This window comes from Ambystoma mexicanum, chromosome 4q (genome assembly GCF_040938575.1).
Source record: "Ambystoma mexicanum isolate Mex_15411 chromosome 4q, UKY_AmexF1_1, whole genome shotgun sequence".
Lineage (NCBI taxonomy): Eukaryota > Metazoa > Chordata > Amphibia > Caudata > Ambystomatidae > Ambystoma > Ambystoma mexicanum.
The window spans coordinates 106,561,330-106,581,710 of record NC_090928.1 but is presented as its reverse complement, the minus strand read 5'-3'; the positions used below and the strand labels follow the sequence as shown (position 1 = coordinate 106,581,710).

The following is a 20,381-nucleotide window of genomic DNA, read 5'->3' as shown; positions in this document are numbered from 1 at the left end:
AAGGCAGGAGGAAGTAGAGGCCAGTTTAGTCAAAGATATGGCAAAGAGTGATAAGAGAAGGAGGAAAAGAGACATGAGAAGGAAATATTGAAAGTCCAATTAGGGAGAACTGGCAGAATAGACATTGAGGGCGAGAGTAGAGGTAAAGGATGAGACTAGAGAGAGAAGATTTACTGAGTATCAAAAGTAATGGGTGGGAGGGAGTGGCCCATTTTGTGCATCTGCCTTGGCAGTCTGATAACAGGCAGATTCAGTATCCAGTGATTTTAACGATACTGAAATAGAAAAGAAGAACAGGTTACTTACCTGTAACTAGTGTTCTCCAGCATGGGCCTGGCATGGATTCACATGCTCATTCCCCCGTCAGGCTGGGAATCCTCAGTAAAAGGAAAAAACGGTTTCACTTTCAAACTGTATTTCCCCTCTAAACCAATCACTGTACGCTGGGTCATACTGCCCCCAGCCAATGACTGCCCTCTCCCTAGGCCCCTCCTCTGGCAGCCATCTTCATATTTGGTAAGTACATACAGTGGCAGTATGACCAAGAAGAGCCAGAGAGGGGTAGCGGGAGGGTACTGATGAATCCATGCCAGACCCATGCTGGAGAACAATAGTTACAGTTAAGTAACTTGTTACTTCTATTCACATGCTCATGAATAAAGAATACATAGCAGTACCACATTACACACCCACTGGAGGTGGCAAGGCTCAACAGAAGAAACACTCTTGCCTATGGAACATATTTCCCCCAAGCCAACAGGTTGTGTAGCACAGCTTAGGCGACCAGACTCCTCTCTGGAATCCCGGTCGATGCAGTAGAACCTCATGAAGGTATGTGTAGACCTCCACGTAGCAGCGCTGCATATATCCAGCAGGGGCACAGCAGACAGGAACGCCGTCATTGCTCTGGTGGAATGGGCTCTCAGACGGCCAAGCAGCGGTTGGTTGGCCAACCGATAACAGTGTGTGATACAGTCAGAGAGCCACCTGAAGATGGAAGCCTTGGACAAGGCCTTCCCATGGTTCACAGGACCAAAGTTCAGACAGTCAGATGTCTTCCGAAAACTCTTCTGTGCATGCCACGTAGAACTTCTGAGCCTGAGCAACGTCCACCGAGTGCAAGGCCCTTTCAGGCAGTGACGAAGGCTTTGGGAAAAAACACAGGTAACACCAAAGGCTCATTGAGGTCGAATTCCAACTGAACCTTTAGCATGAAGGAGAGGTGAGTCCATAGCACCACCCTCGAATCATGGGATGTCAGATATGGTCGATTGCAGCATAGGGCCTGGATTTCACCCACCCTCCTAGCAGAGGTGATGGCCACAAAGAAAGCCGTTTTCCACGGAAGGAACAAGAGTGGCCTGATGCATAGGCCCGAAGGGGCTCCCATGAGCCTCGACCAACATAACGTTGAGTTCCCACGCCGGGACAGGAGCCTTCACCAGTGGGAAAGACCGAAACAGTCCTTTAAGGAACTCCTTGGTGGGACCAAAGAGAAGATCTTCCAGGAGACCTGGTGTAGCGGTAGATAGCCACCAGATGCACCTTGAGAGAGGCCTGCACCAGCCCCACATTGGCCAAGGACAACAAGTATGGAAGAATCTGTGGGGCCGTGACCCTCAGAGGGATGATCTTCTGCAACCGGCACCACGTAGTGAAAAGCTTCCACTTGTGAGCGTAGCACTTAAGAGCTGTCGACGCTCTGGCTTTGGCAAGCATGTACCCGCAGTCCGCCGGCAACTCATATCCTCCAAACACTAGGGCTGCAGGAGCCAAGACCTCAGGTTCAGTGATCCTGGGTTATGATGCAGGATGCACCTCCTTGACAGTCTAGTTACCAAATCTGCCTCGGCCACGCAAGTATCATCCTGCATTGGCACCGTTTGAGTGGACTGATGACTCGCAGCAGGAGAGGCAACGGGGGGGAAACGTGTACAGAAACAGGCCTTCCCACGGGAAGGAGAATGCAACCCCCATGCTCCTCCGCCGGTGGAACCGTCTGGCAAATTTCTGGCATTTGGAGTTAAACGCCGTTGCAAACAGATCAATCTGGGGCCTGCCCCACTCAAAGATGTGGTCCACCTGGTCCTGCCGAAGTTCCAACCCAATTGTGGCAGGAGCACAACTCCCTGCTAAGGGAGTCGGCGATGGTGTTCTTGACTTCCGGCAAGTGAAAGGGGATGAGGATCATCGCTTGTCCGACGGCCCAGGGCCTCAAGTTCTGCGCCTCTTTGCAGAGCTCTGGGGATCGGGTGGCCCACTGCTTCCTGATGTTGAACATTGTAGTGGTGTTGTCCATGAAGATCCTCACCATGACTCGATGGCCCAGGACACTGTCCGCAGCTCCAGGATATTGATGTGGAGATCCTTCTCCTCCGGCAGTCACAGACCTCTGGCTTACAGATGTCTGGTGTGGGCTCCCCAGCCCTCCAGAGAAGAGTCTGTGGTGACGGTCTGTTGGTATGGGGGGTTTTGAAACCCTGTGCCCCAGGTGATGTTGGAGTGTACACCCCATCACCTTACCACCCAACAGCACTCCTCGTTGACAGGGATCTTGTCTGCAAAGCTTACAGACACTTGTATCAAGCGAGCATCCAGAAACTCCTGAAGAGGCTGCATCCTCAACCTGCATAGCCGGATAAGGTAGATGTACAACATGCCGAGCAACAATTTGATGGTCTTTCAACACAGCAGTTGTACCTTCCCCAGCACGGTCAATATCCTCTCCTCTGAGGGAGACTGTCGAGCCTGGCTCCTAGGAACAGAACGTTCTGCGATGGCGTCAAGCAGGACTTTGGATAATTGACAGAGAACCCCAGATCCGTCAGCAGCTGGACGTCATCTCCATGTGTTTGACTGCTACCTCTCTTAAACTGGCCCGGATGAGCCAGTCGCGGCACGGGTGTGAGCCAGTCATCGAGGTAGGGTGCATTTGTATCCCTAGTAGAGGTAGATGGGTCGCCACTGGTGAACCCTGGGTGCTGACTTTAGGCCAAAAGGGAGGGCCTTGAACTGGTAGTTCCTTCCCTGCACCACGAAGCATAGGAACTTTCGATGCTTCCTTTGAATGGGGATGTGGAAGTAGGTGTACTCCAGATCCAGCAATGTCAAGAAGCTGCCTTCCTCCAGTTGGCTGAGCACATGCTGCAATGTGAATTTTTGGTAATTGAGGTACTCGAGATGTTGCAGGTCTAAAATGGGTCTCCAGCCCCCCAGTCTTCTGTTTGACTAAGAAGTATCTGGAGTAGAATCTGGAGCCCCAGAGTCATCTTGGAACTAGCTCCATCACCCCTTTGTTTAGCATGGCCGGTACCCCCTGCAGGAGCTGAGGGATGTGCTGCTCCTGCCGGGTCCCCAAAGGGATCCATGGACACTTTTGCTGAAACTCCAGGGTATGTCCATGGGCGAGAGGATCCAGCACCCATCTGTTGGTGGAGAATCGCTGACATATCCAGTCAGCTGGCCTCCCACCGGGGTGCATAGGTGGGGGCCTGACGTCCTGGCGGGTTCAGTCCTGCTTTGGTGCCTGCGTCCCGCCTTGGGGGCGACGACGGCGCGGACCATCGCAACCGAAAGCCTTGGAACCGCCTCTGTAGGCCTCCTTGGTCATGGACCTGGAAGGCTGATGGTACGACAAGGAGCCTTTTGTCGATCTGCCCGACTTTCCAGTGGAGGAACGAAAGGAAGAGTGGTGCTGTTGTAAATTACTGGAGGGCATGAGCCCTATCCATCTTGACTCATCGACGGCCTTCCCGAAGACGTAATCCCTGTCGAAGGGCATCACCAGTACCCTCGTCTGGACCTCCTGGTGGAAATTGGTTGTATTCAGCCAGCCTCAACGACAGAGGGAGACACTGTTTCCCATCTGCCGGAAACCTGTGTCAGGGCGATGTCCAGGGCCACCATGATGGCATGGTCCGACGCCACTTCACCTTCCTGGAGGAGTGCGATCTCCTCCACCCGCTTGTCGTCGGGTAGGAACTACAGAATCAGGGCCAGCTTGTACCACATTTCCTTTTGTACCTGGCCAGGATCGCCAATGCGTTGGCTGCCTTGATGGTCGAGGCCGCCGAGTAAATTACCTTCCTCCCCATGGCGTCCAACTTCTTCCCCTCACTGTCCAGAAGGACAGAAGATAAGGGGTTAGATGACTCTTCCTCGCAGCTTCCAAGACCAATGAATCTGGTGACGGTTGCAACCGTAGGCACTTGGGTGCGGACTCCCGCACCCAGTAACTTTTCTCCTTACTCTTGGCCTCGTGCCTCGGTATAGGAAACCCTCCATCTTGGTCCCTTCAGTCAGCTGGAGAAGCTTGGATGCTTTGGCGGCCATGGCATGAAACGACCCCATCTCATCCAGTGGGGACGTCCTTGGTAGCAGCAATCCGCCCACCGTGATGATGGTGTCATCGTAGTCGCAGTGGCCATGTCCATCGGGGGGAAGGCACCTGGCGTGGGTGTGGTTGTTGAAGCGTGGCCGTCGGATGGCGCTTCCTCTTTTTAGCTGGAGGCTGATCCGGACCCACCAGGGGCCTCCCGAATCCTTTTATGGATTGCTGACACCAGCATGTGTAGGGTCGAAAGGATGTCCAGGGATACATCTAGAGGCTGAGCAGGCGTGGTGGGCACTCTAGGCCCAGCTCAGTCATTGCAGCCTTCATCCTCAACGTCCTCATGGACTGTGTGGAGGGACTCCCAGTCCTTGTCGTCCAAAGACAAAATATCCATGTCTTGGGGTACTGCCTGTGGCTGGCCTGGGACTAATCGCCCCTCCTCCTTTTTGCACCTTGAGGGGTCCGAGCCGTGCTTAGCGACTGCATCCTCTTCTCCGGTGTACCAACAGACTTTACCACTGCCCCGGCTGACGCCTCCCGCCTCGGGGGCAGGGACACCCTGGGCACAGTAGGGGCTTACCTTCACGGGGTCAGCCCCTTTGGCTTTCGAGAGAGCGGCCGCCACCACCTCAATCGTGGATGAAGGTTTCTCCTGCGCCGCCTGGGCCTTCTTGGGCAGGTCACACGTCTTTTCCTCCACCCTAGGCTTCTTGGGCCTCTCCCGCAGCTTAGCTGGGTTGGGAGACTCCTTTTTGAGGAGGAGCTCGATCGAGACCGATGGCGACGTTAATCACACCCTGGCCATTGAAAGACATGCTTGCGCAGCAACCATGACGGAAGCAGACTCGCAGTGCTAGGCCTCATCTTCGGCCCTCACGAATGGAGTGCCATAAAAGGACTTAGAATCCTGCCCTTCACACCGGCCGGTCCTAGGTGAGGCATGACCCTGCTTGGGGCAGAGGCCTTGGCGCTTAGCCACATCGACAGTCTACTGTGTCAATCCTTCATCGTTCTCTTGGAGAAGCCGAGGCAGATATCGCAATCTCCTTTGTGGTCTGGGTGAATGCAATAGAGGCATGGAAGGTGTTTGTCCTCCACAAACACGTTGCGCAGTCTGCATCTGGTGCAGATCTTGAAAAGGGAACTTCTTTCCCTCTTCTCTGTCATGATCAGAGGTGGGGAGTGGGCCTGATGGCCTTTCTGGAAACTTTGATGAAAGCTCAGTGATCCTTGCCCTTGAGGGGCATTGAATTTCACCGACAAACGGGTCCCTGTTTGTCAGCAGATGGAGAGAAGAGCACACAGGCTCTTTTGGACAAAAATGTGTCTAAAGTGGGAAAACCGTAGAATAGCTCACAGAGTAAAACTCTGACTTCCCAACATTTTAATGTACAGTCAAAATCTGAAGATGGCTGTCGGAGGAGGGGCTTAGGGAGAGGGCAGTCATTGGTTGGGGGGCAGTAGGACCCAGAGTACAGCGATTGGTTTAGAGAAGAAATACAGTTTGTAAGTGAAAGTGAAACTGCTCTTTCCTTTACCGAGGATTCTGTTAGGCAGAATCCTGTGCAGTGCCCTTAGGGACCACTACACACAAATAAGACTACAGGTGGCAATACAAGTTTTACCTTTGGTACAAGCCTGTACTACTATGTCAGAGTGGTAGCAGGGGCGTAGCAGCCAGGCTTATCTCAAGAGTATATGAGCAGTAGCAGGGATTACACAAAGGGACCACAATTACTGTGACTGAAGCAAACACTGACTCAAGGTTTCAGGTAAAAAAAAAAATATAAGTACATTTATTTTGAAACAATTCGTTATAAACACAACACTTCTATTAAACTCAAATAAAAACCACACGTTAAATATACTACAATTAGCCAATTCACTTTGTACAGTAAGTCTCAAGGTAAGTACCCTGTGTTTGAATGAACCGGTGGTACGAACAAAACAAGTTACCGCGAATACGATTGCGATCACTTTTTGACAGTTCGGTCTACTTATTAAACGCGTATCCGTGACATGAAATGCTACCGGGTAAAAACACACTGAGCACCTGAGATACCCAGAGGGAGTTGGAGGCAAAAATCCCAGGCAATATTTTGGTTAGGCAGGCAGAATCAAGAAACACTCAGAGACAGGAGTTCAAAAATCAAAGGGCCGGAGCCAGGGTCGAAAGACACCGGGGCCTGTTGCCGAAGATCACAGACAGTTCATGATTCAACGTAGCCAAAAGTACTTCGATATTGTCAATGTTCGGAAGCAAAAGTTATAAAGAGGGAAGACAAAAGGCAAGCCTTGGAAATTAACAAAAGGGTTCACCCAGTTTCTTCGAGTAGAACACAGTACCTTGTTCCCATGGTGCAGCTGGTGCCCTGGCAGTTGTTCCTGTTGGTTTCCCGCAGACCCACGATTCCTGGAGCTTCATTGTGAAGGAGGATGTCTGAAGGGGGTCTGCACCACACAAGGATGAGGCCGGCAGCAGCGACGAGGAATAAAAGGTGCGCGCCTTAAAAACAGGAGAGGCACTTCATGTGGCTATCCGGACCACTACAGCAGCGTGCAGCGATTTCGACCAAGGAAGAGGATCCTCTGGCTGTGGAAGATGAGCTGGTTATCCCCACCAAGCTCAAGGGACGAAGACTCCAGACTGGATCCTCTGAGTTGTTGAAGGGAAGATCGCTCAGGACTGCAGCAGGGCTTCACCGGGACGGGGTAGCTGCAGCAGCTGACGTTATCTCTACTTCTGTTCGGTTCCTTGTAGTTCCAGTGGCGACTCTCTGACTTCTAGCCCAAGAGACCTGCCTTTTATGCGAAAATCCCCCATTCACACTGCCTGGCTGTCAATCACCCAGCAAGGGGGTTGTCCAGCCCGGACAACTACCCTGGCCAATCATGACAAAGTGCGACTTGGGTTTCCTAGGATACCCTGTGCAGGGGGGGGGGGGGGACTACACCCCTCCCTCACATGCAGCCCACCTAGACAACCAGATGCCTTGAGGAGGGCTTCTGAGCAGAAGCCCGCCAAAAGACAGTGAACAAAGAAGGCAAACCTAGTTTGCAGCGCAAAGTAAGACACAAGAAGGACTTTAACAAAAAGAAATGGCGAATAAACCCAACCAAAGCCAAAAGACAGACAATTTGGTCAAGCGGGTTTATGTTCGAGGCTAATATAATAGCCAAGAACAGTACCACGTTTATCTAATATAATTGCGGTAGAAATGTTAGGGTACATACCACTGCCACCAGCCAAGTCTAAATGTTAAAAGAGCGAAACAATGCTCTAGGAGATACAGAAAAAGGGATACGAATTAACCCTTTCCAGTACTCCATGGAAGATGGGGTGTACTGGATCTGTGGTAGATTGACCAAGTAAAGTTAATGGTAACTTTACCCTTTTCTGGGGGACGGTAGTCGCCTCAGAAATGGAGTCGAGGGAATTCTCAAAGACAACCCTGTGCCACAGTACTGAAGGTGCTGTGTGACACACAAAAAGAAGGGGGCTACTGAAGTGGTGTACTTCAGAGTCCACAATCACAAAAACAGGTAGAAACGCATAGCAAAACACGGGTTAGATTGGGGGAAAAAGCTCTCACTCTAAGTGGAAGAAAAACTCCAGAAGTCCAGCAAAACTGCTCGGGGACTCACCAGGTGAGGGAAATTAGCCATAGATGAGAGCTCTCACCAACAGATTCCCAACCTGACAACTGGGAATATTCATGTGCATGTGAATCCATGCCAGACCCCATGCTGGAGAACTTATTTAACAAACCTACAATACCGCAAACTGCATGTTTATTAAAAATATATATATATATGGGGGTGGGGTATTTGCAAAGCACATCATGTGAATCACTCTCGCTTCTAAGCACTGTAACAATAGCGGTTATTGTTACCTAAAAGACAATTTCCAAAACTGACTGAGTCTGCATGCTGGGAATCAAACATGCCTATTGCAGGCAAGCCCCATGTCAGGGGTGAATGTCTTGCCTACAAGCTATTCATTGCAGAGTCAGACAGTCAGTGTGTCAGATCTTCCAGATTTAAAGAACCACACCCCTGCCCAGAAGGACTTCCAACTTCTAGATGCTAGTATGCAATCATTTACAGAGCTGTAAACCATGAATTTTTCCAGGAAATGAAACTCGTATGTCAGAGTTAGCCATGCGAGAGAGAGGAATATGCTGGTTACTATAGATAGGGTGCTTTCAAGGTCATATTCAAGAGTCACTGATGGAACTAAATTGACCAGCATAAATAAAGCACATGGGTCATGTAAAGTGCAATCTGGAAGGTATTAAAGGGTACTAATGACCAAAGAGTCCAACGAGTAAACAGTGCTGAGAAAACAATGCCACAATTTACAAAGCATTTTACTCTAGGTAGGACGAGATTATAGAAACCCTGTCACTTTATTGTTAATGAGATACAATGTTCCAGTTACTCGCATTTAGGAAGAAGTCCAGAAACACCCGCCAGTCATTGTCATTCACACCATCTCATGTCCCAACTGACACTTTTAGAACACACCAGTCGGACATTAATCGAACGGTCATGTAGTACAATCACCACTGCAACGCCGCCTGGGAGGCCATACTCCCGTTTGCCCAGATCACTGTGGCCGTGCAGCAGGTTCTCCTCCCACTGGTTTCCTTCCTTCGTTTGTGTTGTGTGTGCTTACTGGACCTCTTATCCCCCCCTTCTTGCCTCCCTCAGATCCCCTTGCCCATTCCCCTCTCTACCCACCTCCCTTCCCACGCAGCACTTCCCATTGGCCCGTGTGGCCCTCTGAAGAGCCCTCCCATGGAAGCCCCCTGCCCAGCAGTCCCCACGGCTAAGGGCCCCTAGGCTAAGGGCGGCTCCCATCTTGGCAGCTCCTGGTTGTGTCCGCAGGGGACGCCTGTTGCCAGTCACTATCCTTCAGGCTTCCCTGCTTACCCCCTTCCACCTGCAGGTGTGGACCCTCCCCCCTGCGTTTACAACTTGCACAGTATCAATAACTAAAATTGCACTGTGAAACAGTCCTTTCTCCCTCTATTCAGGATTCTCCTCCTGTCTTAAAGCGTACATTTGGATAGTTCATTTAAATCCAGAGTGTTGTCATCTTGTCCTATTGCTCAACCTTCTTGCCTCTCGCTGTCTCGTCTGCCTGCACCCTGCCCAGTGTCCTTCTCTAGTGTCCCCACCCCCCCTTCCCCTCTCCCTTCTTCTCTCCTCCACATACCTACTCCATGGTGCTCTCGGTCTTTACCATCTTTTCTAACTTTTTCTCTATTGACTATCCTGCTCTCCTCAATAAATCTGGTAGGAAAAAGTTTAAAAAGAACATCCTGGTCTCCAACCCAGGCCTCCCCATCGCCGACACCTGTACCAGTGCCTCCTCCAAGGAAACTCTCACCGACATCCTCTGTCATTCCCTCGTCAGACCTATGGACCCTGCATATGGTCTCTGTGCTCTCTCCTTTCTCCTCCTCTCCCATTAATGGGGGCACCTGGTGGGATGCCCTCCTGCCCTCCTTCCGTTCCTCTAAGGTCATCATTAAGTTTTATTCGATTGGGACCGTCCTGGTCCAAGGCCCTCAGGCCACCCTTCACCTCTTTCTAGACGCTTCCAGTGCCTCATCAAGTTCCTTTCTTCTCCTGCTGTCCCCTCTCCACAGCCTCCACAGCCTCCTCACTTCCCCCTGTTGCCTCCTCCTCGGCTACCTTGCCCTCTCATTCGCTCACTCACTCAGCCCCCTCTCGTGCTACCTCCACACCTCCGCAGGGCGTACCTCTGATCTGTACCCTTCCCCGGAAGTCCTTCAAGGATGGCAACCTTCTCCACATTGCTACTCTTAACTCTCGCTCAGATGTCAAACACTCTTCCGACATCTGCCGCCTTCCTTAAGAACTTTACCTCAATGTCCTCATGCTCACCGAGACATGGTTCCCGGCCAGCTCTGCCACAAGCTTTGACACTCTCCTCCCTGACGGCTACAAGATCCTCTCCGCGCCCAGGTCCAACCACTCCGGAGGGGGTGTAGCCCTGATCTTCCCCAAGTAGATTCCTGCCTCTGTCATTCCCAAGCAGGCCTACTCCTCTTTTGAATGCCTCGTCTACAGGCTCGCTCTCCCCATTCCCTTACTGTGGCTACTATCTATCGGCCACCTGGTCAGATTTCCTCCTCCCTCTCTGAGTGGGCTGACCTATCCTCCTCACTTCTGGCTTCGACCACTCAACTCCTCCTTCTTGGAGACTTCAACATCCACCTGGATGCCTCCTGTCCTCCCTCTGGACTCTTTCTAGACATCCGCGCCTCTCTCACTCACAATTCTCCTCTCTGGCCCGACTCACTCTGCAGGGCACACTCTAGATGTTCTGATCGCTTCACACCCTTCCCTTTCGGTCCCTCTTGCCACTCCACTCTGCTATACCTGACACTCTGGACATCCTTGCCCGCGTTATGAGAATCCGCCTGAAGCCCAAAGTCAAGTGCAACTCCTGGTATGACTCAGACTTCATCAACCTTAAATGCAAGTGCAGGGTGGCCGAGAGGAAATGGAGTGCTTCTTGTACATCCTCTGACAAACTGGTCTGCCGCCTGCTCCAAAAGGCAATACCGGCTCTCGGACCTCACCAAGAAGAGAGCTCATATCCAAGCCCACGTCTCAGCGTCATCTAACGACTCGGCTGAACGCTAAAATCTGCAAGGAACTGGCCAATCCTGCCGCAGTCTCTACCTCACCTGTCCCTTCCCAGGCCCTCTGCACGGCACTGGCTTCTCACTTCATGTTTAAAACTCAGGACATCCTGTCCTCACTCACCTCTCTCCTCCGTCACTCACTCCCTCCCCCCTCCCTCCCTCCCTCCGTCCGTCTACTCCCTGCTCGTCTTCTGGCCCTTCTGCAGCCACCTCTCCTCCCTGCTTCTCTGCCTTTCCCCTGTTCTCCGCAGACAAGGTTTCTAGACAAGTCCGATCTATGAAAGTGTTGTCAAAACAGGTTCACCCCTGTTCCTCCAAAACCGTCAAGGACCACATTGACACCGTAGCTCCTGCCCTGGCTGACTTCTGCTACAATCCTTCACCACTGGAGTCTTCCCATCCCCTCTGAAGCACTCCTTTGCGCACCCTCTTGAAAAACCCTTTGCCGATCCCTCCTGCCGAGCTAACTATCGTCCAATCTCCATCACTCCCTTCCTGGGCAGGCTCGTGGAGAACCTGGCCATCTCCCAGCTTAATCTCCACACTGAGTCTGTGGGTTGTCTTCATGACCATCAGTCTGGCTTCAGAGTTGCCATAAGCACGGAAACTGCTCTTCTGAACATCTGTGAAGCCCTGCTCTCCAACCTCGACTCTAACACCCCCTGTCTCCTCATATAGCTTGATCTCTCTTCTGCCTTTGACACCGTCAACCATTCCATCCTGCTAGATTGTCTCTGTGATAACCTGGGCACCGGTCAGGCCCTGGCGTGGCCGACTTCCTTCCTCTGACTGACCCTCCCAGGTCCAACTTGGGTCCGTCCTCTCTGCTATCCTTTTATCTACCCGTGGTGTCCCCCAGGGGTCTAACATCTCTCCCTGGTCGTTCAACCAATACCTGGCACTCCTTGCCCACCGCATTGCCGCTCTCTGCCCCAACTTTTAAAGCTATGCAGATGAAAATCCACTCATTTTCAGGCTTCCTTCGGCCACCTCTTCTCCGTCCCTCATCTCCGACTGTCTGCTATCCAGGAGTGGTGTACCGCCAATGACCTCTGCCTTAATGCCAGTGAGACAGATTCTCCTCATCGGCACACCCACTCCCTCCTTTCCTGTAACTCTCTGGCCGGCCTCTCTTGGCCCTCTTCCTGCTCCCACCTGAAAGGCTAAAAACCTCGGGGTCATCTTTGACTCCACACTCTTTTTCTCTCCTCACATCTCTGATGTCTGAACTACCAGCTGCACCTCAGAGGTATTCTTCCTTTCCTCTCCTTCCCCCAGAAGCTCATGGTCTCCAGAGTTCTGGTTCTCTCTAGGCTGGACTATTGCAACAGCCCCTTTCTAAATCTGTCTGCTTATACTCTCCGCCCTCTGCAACTCATCCAGAACAGGACTGTGAACCTTGTCCTTGGCCTCAAGCCCAGGGATTGTATCTCTCCAGGACTGAAATCTCTGCACTGGCTCCCAGTGGCTGCAAGGATTAAATTCAAAACACTCTGCATCGTCCACAAGGCCTTCTGGAGCCTCAATACCTTCAACTCTCTCTTCCTAAACATCTTCCTTCTCGAGCTCTTCGCTCATCCACCTCCAACTGCCTCAGGGTCAGTCGCTTCTCAGGGTCAGTCACTTCTCCAAGCAAAGAGTTGGAGGTAGGTCTCTCTCTTCGGCTGGGGCCTCCCTCTGGAACAGCCTCCCTGAAACTTGAGGAGAACCACCGTTGGTTCTGGAAGCACCTTAAAACCTTCCCCTTAGCTTCAGATTTCTCTCCCCTGCTGAATTCCTGGCTGATACAGAGACTGCACTGGCAACCCTTCTGATCTCTCGGCAAAGCCCTACAAGTTGCACGCCTGCACTGCCTCCCTGGCAACCCGTGCACCTGGTGACTGTTTTCTGTATCCCTACAGTCTCCCCACCAGCACTTATGTCTGCACTCACCTTGCACTTGCCACCTGCTGGACGTTCTTTTATTTATCTTGTTTATTTATTATCCCATGCACTGCACTTTCAACTCTCCCTCCCCCCTCGCACTTTTTCTTTTCCCCCCTCCCTTGCACTTGCACAATCTGAATGACACCTGGCCTAGTAAGATCGTGGTCTGTCTTCCCTCTGTTCCCGCTGCCTTTGCCTCGTCGCGCCTTGAAACACCCGTCCATAGGCGCGTTATAAATGCCATATCATTCTAACATGCTGCAGGGGTGACCAGGAGTACACCTGCAAAAGACACATGATAAATGTACATCACTATCATGTTAAACAAGGACACTCGGGGGACAATGGTCGTGAACTGGATCCATAAAATCCAGTAATTCAGGTTTTGTTAGAATGCCATGGATAGATTAGCTTCACTCTGGTCCCATACCAAGGCAGTACAGCGAGCTACTTGGCAAGAGGGTTAAGAGGTAACAAACAAATGCAACTTTGTTGCATTAATAACAATTAAGGCCCTGCTTACCCGCCAAGCTCTCCTGTTCTCCTTTGGATTTTTCGGTTTCTGCCTGCAAAATATTGTAGCTGCTTTGAGATCGGCGTAGTTCTTCAGTCATTTCTTCAATTCTTTTCTGCAAGGTATCTTCCGTTTCTCTTTGAGAGACCTAAAAGAAGATAAGGAAATACAAGAGCCGGTCAGGGAGATGGTGACATTAACTTTGATGCCCTTTTGGGGCGTCATCTTATTAGTACTCAACTATCACAAAAGTGCATGCATGCCTTCCAATCAAACACCAGGGCTTTGCCAAGGTCCATTTTAACCACTCTCCCCATGCCAAAATGGGAAAACTGCCAGAAAGACATTCAGATCTGCTAGTTGTTAGGGAGATTTATCAGGGTTAGCTGAATCGCCCCCCCCCCCCCTGGTGAGACCCCCAGCACTTTTTGCTGGACTTCTGGACCTTTCTTGTTCTCCTGAATGAGAGGAGCCAGTTTCCTCCCATTCATTCTTATTTGCAGTGATGTTTGGGAACTCTTCTTTATGCTTTACCTTACTCTATGGAGTTTTGCATTCCTCTATATCTCTTAAAGGCATCTGTGTTTTGCTGCACAAAGCACCCTCTGTGTAGTCTTGCTGGGTACCCTTTGGGTTCTCCTTTTTATATTCGTTCGTTTTCCCTAAGAAATACTGTTCTTAAGGAAAGAGGGATACTTTGTAGCCTTCCTAAAACGTTTACTTATGAGAGATTAGCACAACCAACCTTATGTGGAGTCCTAAGAGGATAGCTAGTATGCCCCTTCTCTCTGCTCCTGTAACGTTTTGGTTAGTGACAACCCTATAGTCGTGGCTGGTGGCAGTGGACTTGTTCTACAGACTTGGCTATTTTCTACTGCAGACTGCATTCAATTATGCACTAAACGGTCACGTATGTTTTGACATGCTGGTTCCTTCCTTTTTTTTGCTATTTCTGGTCTGGTTAGCCCTTCTAGCATTGTGGGAGGGGGAGGTGTGAATGGGAGTTTTGCCTTTGGCTGGAACCCTTTGTGTCCCCGCCTAGGCTCCAGTGCATCTGTGAGGACAGGAAGCAGGGGAGGAGTTTGACACTCCCCGGTGCTTTGGCTGCCAATGTGCCTGAATGGAACCAGTTCCTTCTGGGGCGCTGGCTGTCCTGATTGGACAGCCACCCATCCCTTCTGTAAACTGCCGGTAGAGTTTGCAGAGGGGTGAATGGGAAATCCCAATAAAAGGTGAGTTTCCTGAGGCAGAAGGCAAGTAGACCACTGAAATGGAAGATCCGAAGCAGAAGACTACCAGAGACGCCAGCAGACCCTTCCAGTAACCGTGAAGAGGCCACTGCTCTCCTGACCTTGTTTTCTTATCAACAGAGGACCTCCGAAGAAGACCCCTTTGCTTTGGCTGGTGAGACCAACTAGCCCCAAGGCAAGATGTAGAACAAGCCCTCCCCTGCCATGCTGTGACCTTCCAGGGTTTCAAACCGCAAATACCAGGGGACCTCCGACCCAATTGTAGTACATCATCTTCCAGTGCACAAATCCTCCCAGAACTTGAGCTCCAGTTGGACCTCCAGAGACATGATCCACTCTTCAAAGTCCCCTCACCAGAGTACAGGACTGCAGAATCGAGACAGATCAACCGGGCAGTAACCATTCACTGTTGGAGCCGATAAAGGCACCAAAACCGCAGCCAGACATTGGAAATCGAAGAAGTCCTTGCCAAGGGTCCTTTCTCACGACTGCTGCTGGGATATCCTTTCCAGAGTTCCTCCCTTCGTCACCAGACAAAGGAAACAGGAGACCGGGTCAGTCGCTGATGCACCAGAAAGAATCCATCTGCATTTTCTTCAAACATCCTAAGGTACTGTAGGGCTCAAGGTAGTACTTGCCTCCGGCCAAATAGTCGCGCCAGTGTGACTGGAGTGCATTAATAGGTGTTTGTGTGGCCACCTATATTCTTTGACCAGACCCAACAGCTTGTGCACCCATAGGGAGTCCTTTCCAAGGTCCCTACTATATTTTTATTCCACAACAGCATTCTACCTAGAAATAATTAAGTATCCTGTGGAACATTTGCCTTTTCTGCTGTTACATGACTTTTGCATCCCTCCTCAACTGACCTTGGAGAACTCTTAAGTTAGGTATTGAACAGGGTAAGGAAAGATTCCTCTCTACTGCACCTTTCCTTCCATTTCTATGGGGCCCCAAACTTTTTGTTCTTTTTTATCAGAGCTGTTCTTTTTACAGTGCAGTGAGCCTTAGGCTTCACTACACTGTCTTTTGCTCATCTGTTACGGGGAAACCGACATGTCCTTCAGGCTGTCAGTACTGGGAAACATTGTTTGTCTTTTAGTCGAGTTACGTTGCTACTACTTTTAGTAACTTTTTACAATGCAGTACAATAGGTTACACTTTCTTTTGCCCTAGACTAAAACTAGCTGGTTAGTCTAGGTGTGCTAAATGGACAAGCTGGTGGCAGCAGTGAGGCACTTTTTACCATTTTTTGGTGCATTTCGTTTTAGCCTGACCACGTTTGGCTACCAACTGGGGCAATCGGTCAAACATGGTCATGCTTTAGGGAGAATTTTCATTTCTGTGCCAATTCCCTTTAACCTTAAAGACCCCTAGCTCTTTTGCTGGACTCCGGGCTTATTCATGTTAACTCCTGAGTGAGTGGGACTTGACTCCCTCATGTGTTTTTCTGACTAGGATTTTTGTGTTTCTTATTATTTTATGGAGTCTTGTAAACTCCATAGGCATCTGCTTTTTACATTGTGACGCACAGCACCTTTTGGGCAATGCCACTGAGAAGTCCAACGTTTAATTACATTTTCTTAGGTGAACTACTGTTCCCAAGAATAGTAAGATGACCCCTGTCTAACTTACTGTTACTTTATGGGTCCAGCACACACCGCACTATGTGGAGTGGTGGGGGATTACTTAGTAACTCCTTTATCCCACTCCTCATGTAACAATCTGTTACACTAACTCACTTGAATGGCTGGTGGCAGTGGTTTCTTTTTTACTACCTTGTGCCATGCATCTGCAGCCGATACCTCAGCTGCAGTACAGCACCCAGGGGCCGACCATTTCCCCAAAATGGCCTCCATCTTTTTTCACCATTTCTTGTCCCAAAATGGCAGTCTTCTTTATTCGCCATTTCTTGGCAGTTTGTTTATTCTGGGCTTTTACCCAGTTTGATTTGTGCTCGAGTCCTTTGTGTGTTTTGCCTTTGGCAGGCTTCAGCCCTGAAGCCCAACCAGGCTGCAGTGTGTATGGCAAGGCAGGAAGTGGGGGGAGGGTCCCGAAACGTCCCTGTCCTTTGTCTCTAGGTGGGCCTGAGTGAAACCAGTTCTGATTGGCCAGCTGGCTGTCCTGAAGGACAGCTACCCTGCTGGGTGATTGACATCCTAGGGCTGTGAACAAATGGGAACTTGCTTAAAAGCCAAGGTTTTTGGGGCTAAAGGCAGATTCGACCACTGAAGAACAAAATCCGAGGAAAAAGTGAAGAGACACCAGCAGCCCCCCTCCTGGGCCACGAAGTGCCCGGGGAAAGCCCTGCAGCCATTTTCATTTCGACTGGGAAGACCCATACGGGACGACTTCCTCCCTTAGGCTAGTGGGACCAACTAGCCTGAAGACAAACTATTTTAGTGCAACCCCCAATTTACTCTGACTTTGCAAGGCTGCAGAATCCCAATAACCGTGGACCCCTCACCATCTGCGAGTGCAAGGTCTTCCGAATTGCGAATCCGGCTAAAACTGTGTGCACCCAGAGGACCCTACAGAAGCAGGAATTCTTTGTCCAGAGTCCTGTTACCAGAGTCCAGGACCGAGAAACATCTAACCAGAGCTGTTCATTCTTCCTGAGAAAAGGGTGCCAAAACCACAAAGCCGCTGAATCAAGAACAATCAATTGCTGCCGAGTCCTTCTCTCTCTCTCTCTCATGTTGCCGCAGGAGCCCGCCAGACGTCCTCCCTTTCGTCACCACGACCAAGAACAGGAACATGGGTCTGCTGCACTGCAACCAAAAGGCATCCAGCTGGAACAAATTCTTCAGTTCACAGGTACTGTGGGACTTGGGGTACATCAACCTTTTGCCATTTGGGGTGCATCCTACCTTGGCGAGTGCTATTTTACCCTATCCTGAGTTGACCTCAACTCACTTGCACTGGCCTTTCAGCTTGTGCTTCTTCAAGGAGACTCGTCTTGAGTTGTTGTGATTTTCTATTTGAGCTACTGACTATCTGAGAACATTTCCTAAGAAGAGAGCATCAGAACTTTGAAATGGCCCATTGACTTTGGCTGTCCTGGCTCCCTAAAGGCCCCCCTCTGAACCGATTTTGGCAGTGCTTGTTACCTTTCATGTTTTCATTGTTAAACACTATTATTGCTCGGCTAAAAAGACTCCCTGCATCCCTTTGGGAGAATCTAACTTTTTTTAATAGAATACCAGTGTGTTCTGATCTAACCCCAACCGTTCACTCACGCAATACTGCAAAGGTGAAGTGTTATTACGGACCTCAAATGACATCACCCTTGGTGCTGGAAAATGTATAACATATGAAAGAATTACTCACCTGCTTTATTGTTCCCTTTTTTAATCTTAACTTGGGATTAATGTTACTGCTTTTTAAAGAATGCTTTAAATATCTTTGTGTATACATAAATAAATGTGTTACATAACTAAGTATGCAAGTGTTTACTTGGATACCTGTATTTACTGACTTTGTTGTACAGCTCACATTACCAGTCTTGATAAGCCTGGCTGCTCAGTCTCACTACCAACTTGTGTAGTATAGGCCTGTATTAAAAGGTGGGTTACCTAATACCAAGAGATAAGTTGTGTATTCTCACACCAGTTGGACTGCGCCAATTCTTACCACAACACCATGCCACAAGATTTTCTGCTTGTCCTTTGGCCATCTTGTCTTTAGCCTCCTCCGGGCGTGTGAGGCCCGGGAAATCCTTATAGAGTTCCAGTGCCCAGAAAAGCAGAGGCTTTTGGCGGGCTGCTGGAGGGCTGTGTGTGTTTGCTGCCAGGAAGTGGACTGGGACGGTCTGATCCCAATCCACAAACTGGTGCCAGTGTGTCTGAGTGCTATGCATGAGTTTTGCCACCAGTGGTCCCGACTGGACGTGCGTGTATGTGCGTGTGCGTGTATCTGTCATTGGCTAGTGGGAGCTGCTGCTCTTACCTGACTTTTAGGAGAAGAATACCCCTGCACCCACTGGAGGGATCCTGGAAGAAACAGAAGGAAGCATGTCCCCTGTCGAGCTACAAGACTTGCGAGGAGACCGTGGACCCATCAGAAGTAGTCTTGGACACCAACATCTGCTGCCCTGGTAGACCCCTGTCTTTGGAACATCGCCAGCAGTCCTGTGAAGGAGCTGCGATCCTTGGAGTGGAAGGAACATCCCTTGTCAACGTCGGCTCGGAGTCCTCCTACAAAGAAGAACATTCTGAAGTGCCCCAGGACCACCCTGTTGCTTACCAGCTCTGAGTTTGGCCTACCGGGCTGCAGATGTCGCTGTTCTGAGTTGATGTTTGGAACTTGGAGGGGCTCTTCAGCTTGTACAACAAGACTTACCTCTGCGAAATGTCGTGGTCCTAGCATCAAGGGGACCAGAGATAGGAGGGAAAAGTCTGACTGCAGTAAGTGAATCCCTTTGCATCGTAGTGCATTGGTGGCCATCATCCGAAACTGCTTACCCGTGTCCATTCCAGTCCTGAGAGGGGGCCTGTATCGGGGTCTGCTGCATTCCTCAACTGGGAGACCTTGCACCAGCATTAGACACGGACGCATGGCTGCTCGAACCTGCAACCCCTGGGAACCAAGGGCTGAGGATGATGGTGGGATAACTGACCTTGGACCCTCTTCAATCGACATGCCAAGTCCTGTGAAGAATACGAGTATGGGCAAGTTGTAGAAATACTTACCTGAACCTCTTTACTCCCTTTCAAAAGTTTGGTAACTTTTTTTGGTTTTGCCATTGCTTGTTCACACAAGCACTACGAAAGTTGGGAACACATTTGTTAGCTAGTTTACCTCGTCCCCTGACACTTGGAACTGTTCACTGTACCCCAGAGGCCCCATCTCATAATTTTCCAGCTTCACCAAACTGTATGGAACTTAGCTGAACTTTTGGGCACAAGGCCTCATACGTCTTAGGGATGGACTTCTGAAGTTCGGATTGAATCACTGTGGACTAGTACTGCTAATCCTAATCTGTACCTTCCTTTTCAGGGGTTTGATATGTATTTTGCCCTACTCCAGTGATTGTATATATGTATCTAATGTTTAGTATTGAGTGATAATATTACCTGTTCGTAGTCATTTTTCACTGTGTTTGGTGATAAGTAAAGTAGTATTTTAATACCGGATTGTCTAAGAAGTATTCCTGATCTATTTCACTGTGTGTGCTCATTGTGGACCCCTTACAAGCTCACCACATCTTAAGACTTAGCCTAGACCACACACCTTGCTACCTTGAACTGGTTTGGCTACAGCTCCCAGATTTGTCCCAGTCACAATACTAGTTTGTCCTTCAATACATCTGTCCACCAGTCCAGAGTACAGAAGGTCAGTCCTAACTGCTAAAGTGCTAGAAACCTCTAAAAGTATTACTGAGTAGTATATTGCTGATGCCAGTGCTGCATAACCCTTTTTCCTTCCAACAGACCTGTGTCTGAGTGACTTTACAAATGTATGGAACTGTAAGAATTGCTGGTGCAAGCCACTGCTAGATAAACAGTGGAACTATCATCACTGTCATTTCTCTGTAACAATTGCGGGTGCGAGCCACTACTGCTGAAGCAGTCACCTGAAAAAATGTTGCTATTGTTTTATTTTTATGTTAGTCTAAAATAGTATTTACTCTGTGTATCACATAAATGAATATTTTACTATAGCTTCAATTGTGT

The 20,381-nt window shown here is 49.9% G+C and overlaps 1 protein-coding gene across 10 annotated transcripts in view; it reads right to left on the bottom strand.

Moving 5' to 3' along the window:
* The window catches only part of RRBP1 (ribosome binding protein 1), a 441,849-nt gene that overhangs the window by 284,203 nt on the left and 137,265 nt on the right, over positions 1-20,381 (bottom strand). For all 10 annotated transcript variants that reach the window (XM_069607556.1, XM_069607549.1, XM_069607553.1 and 7 more), the window contains exon 8: positions 13,466-13,604. In XM_069607556.1, the coding sequence (XP_069463657.1) occupies positions 13,466-13,604 (139 nt within the window). The remainder of the gene's footprint in view (positions 1-13,465; positions 13,605-20,381) is intronic.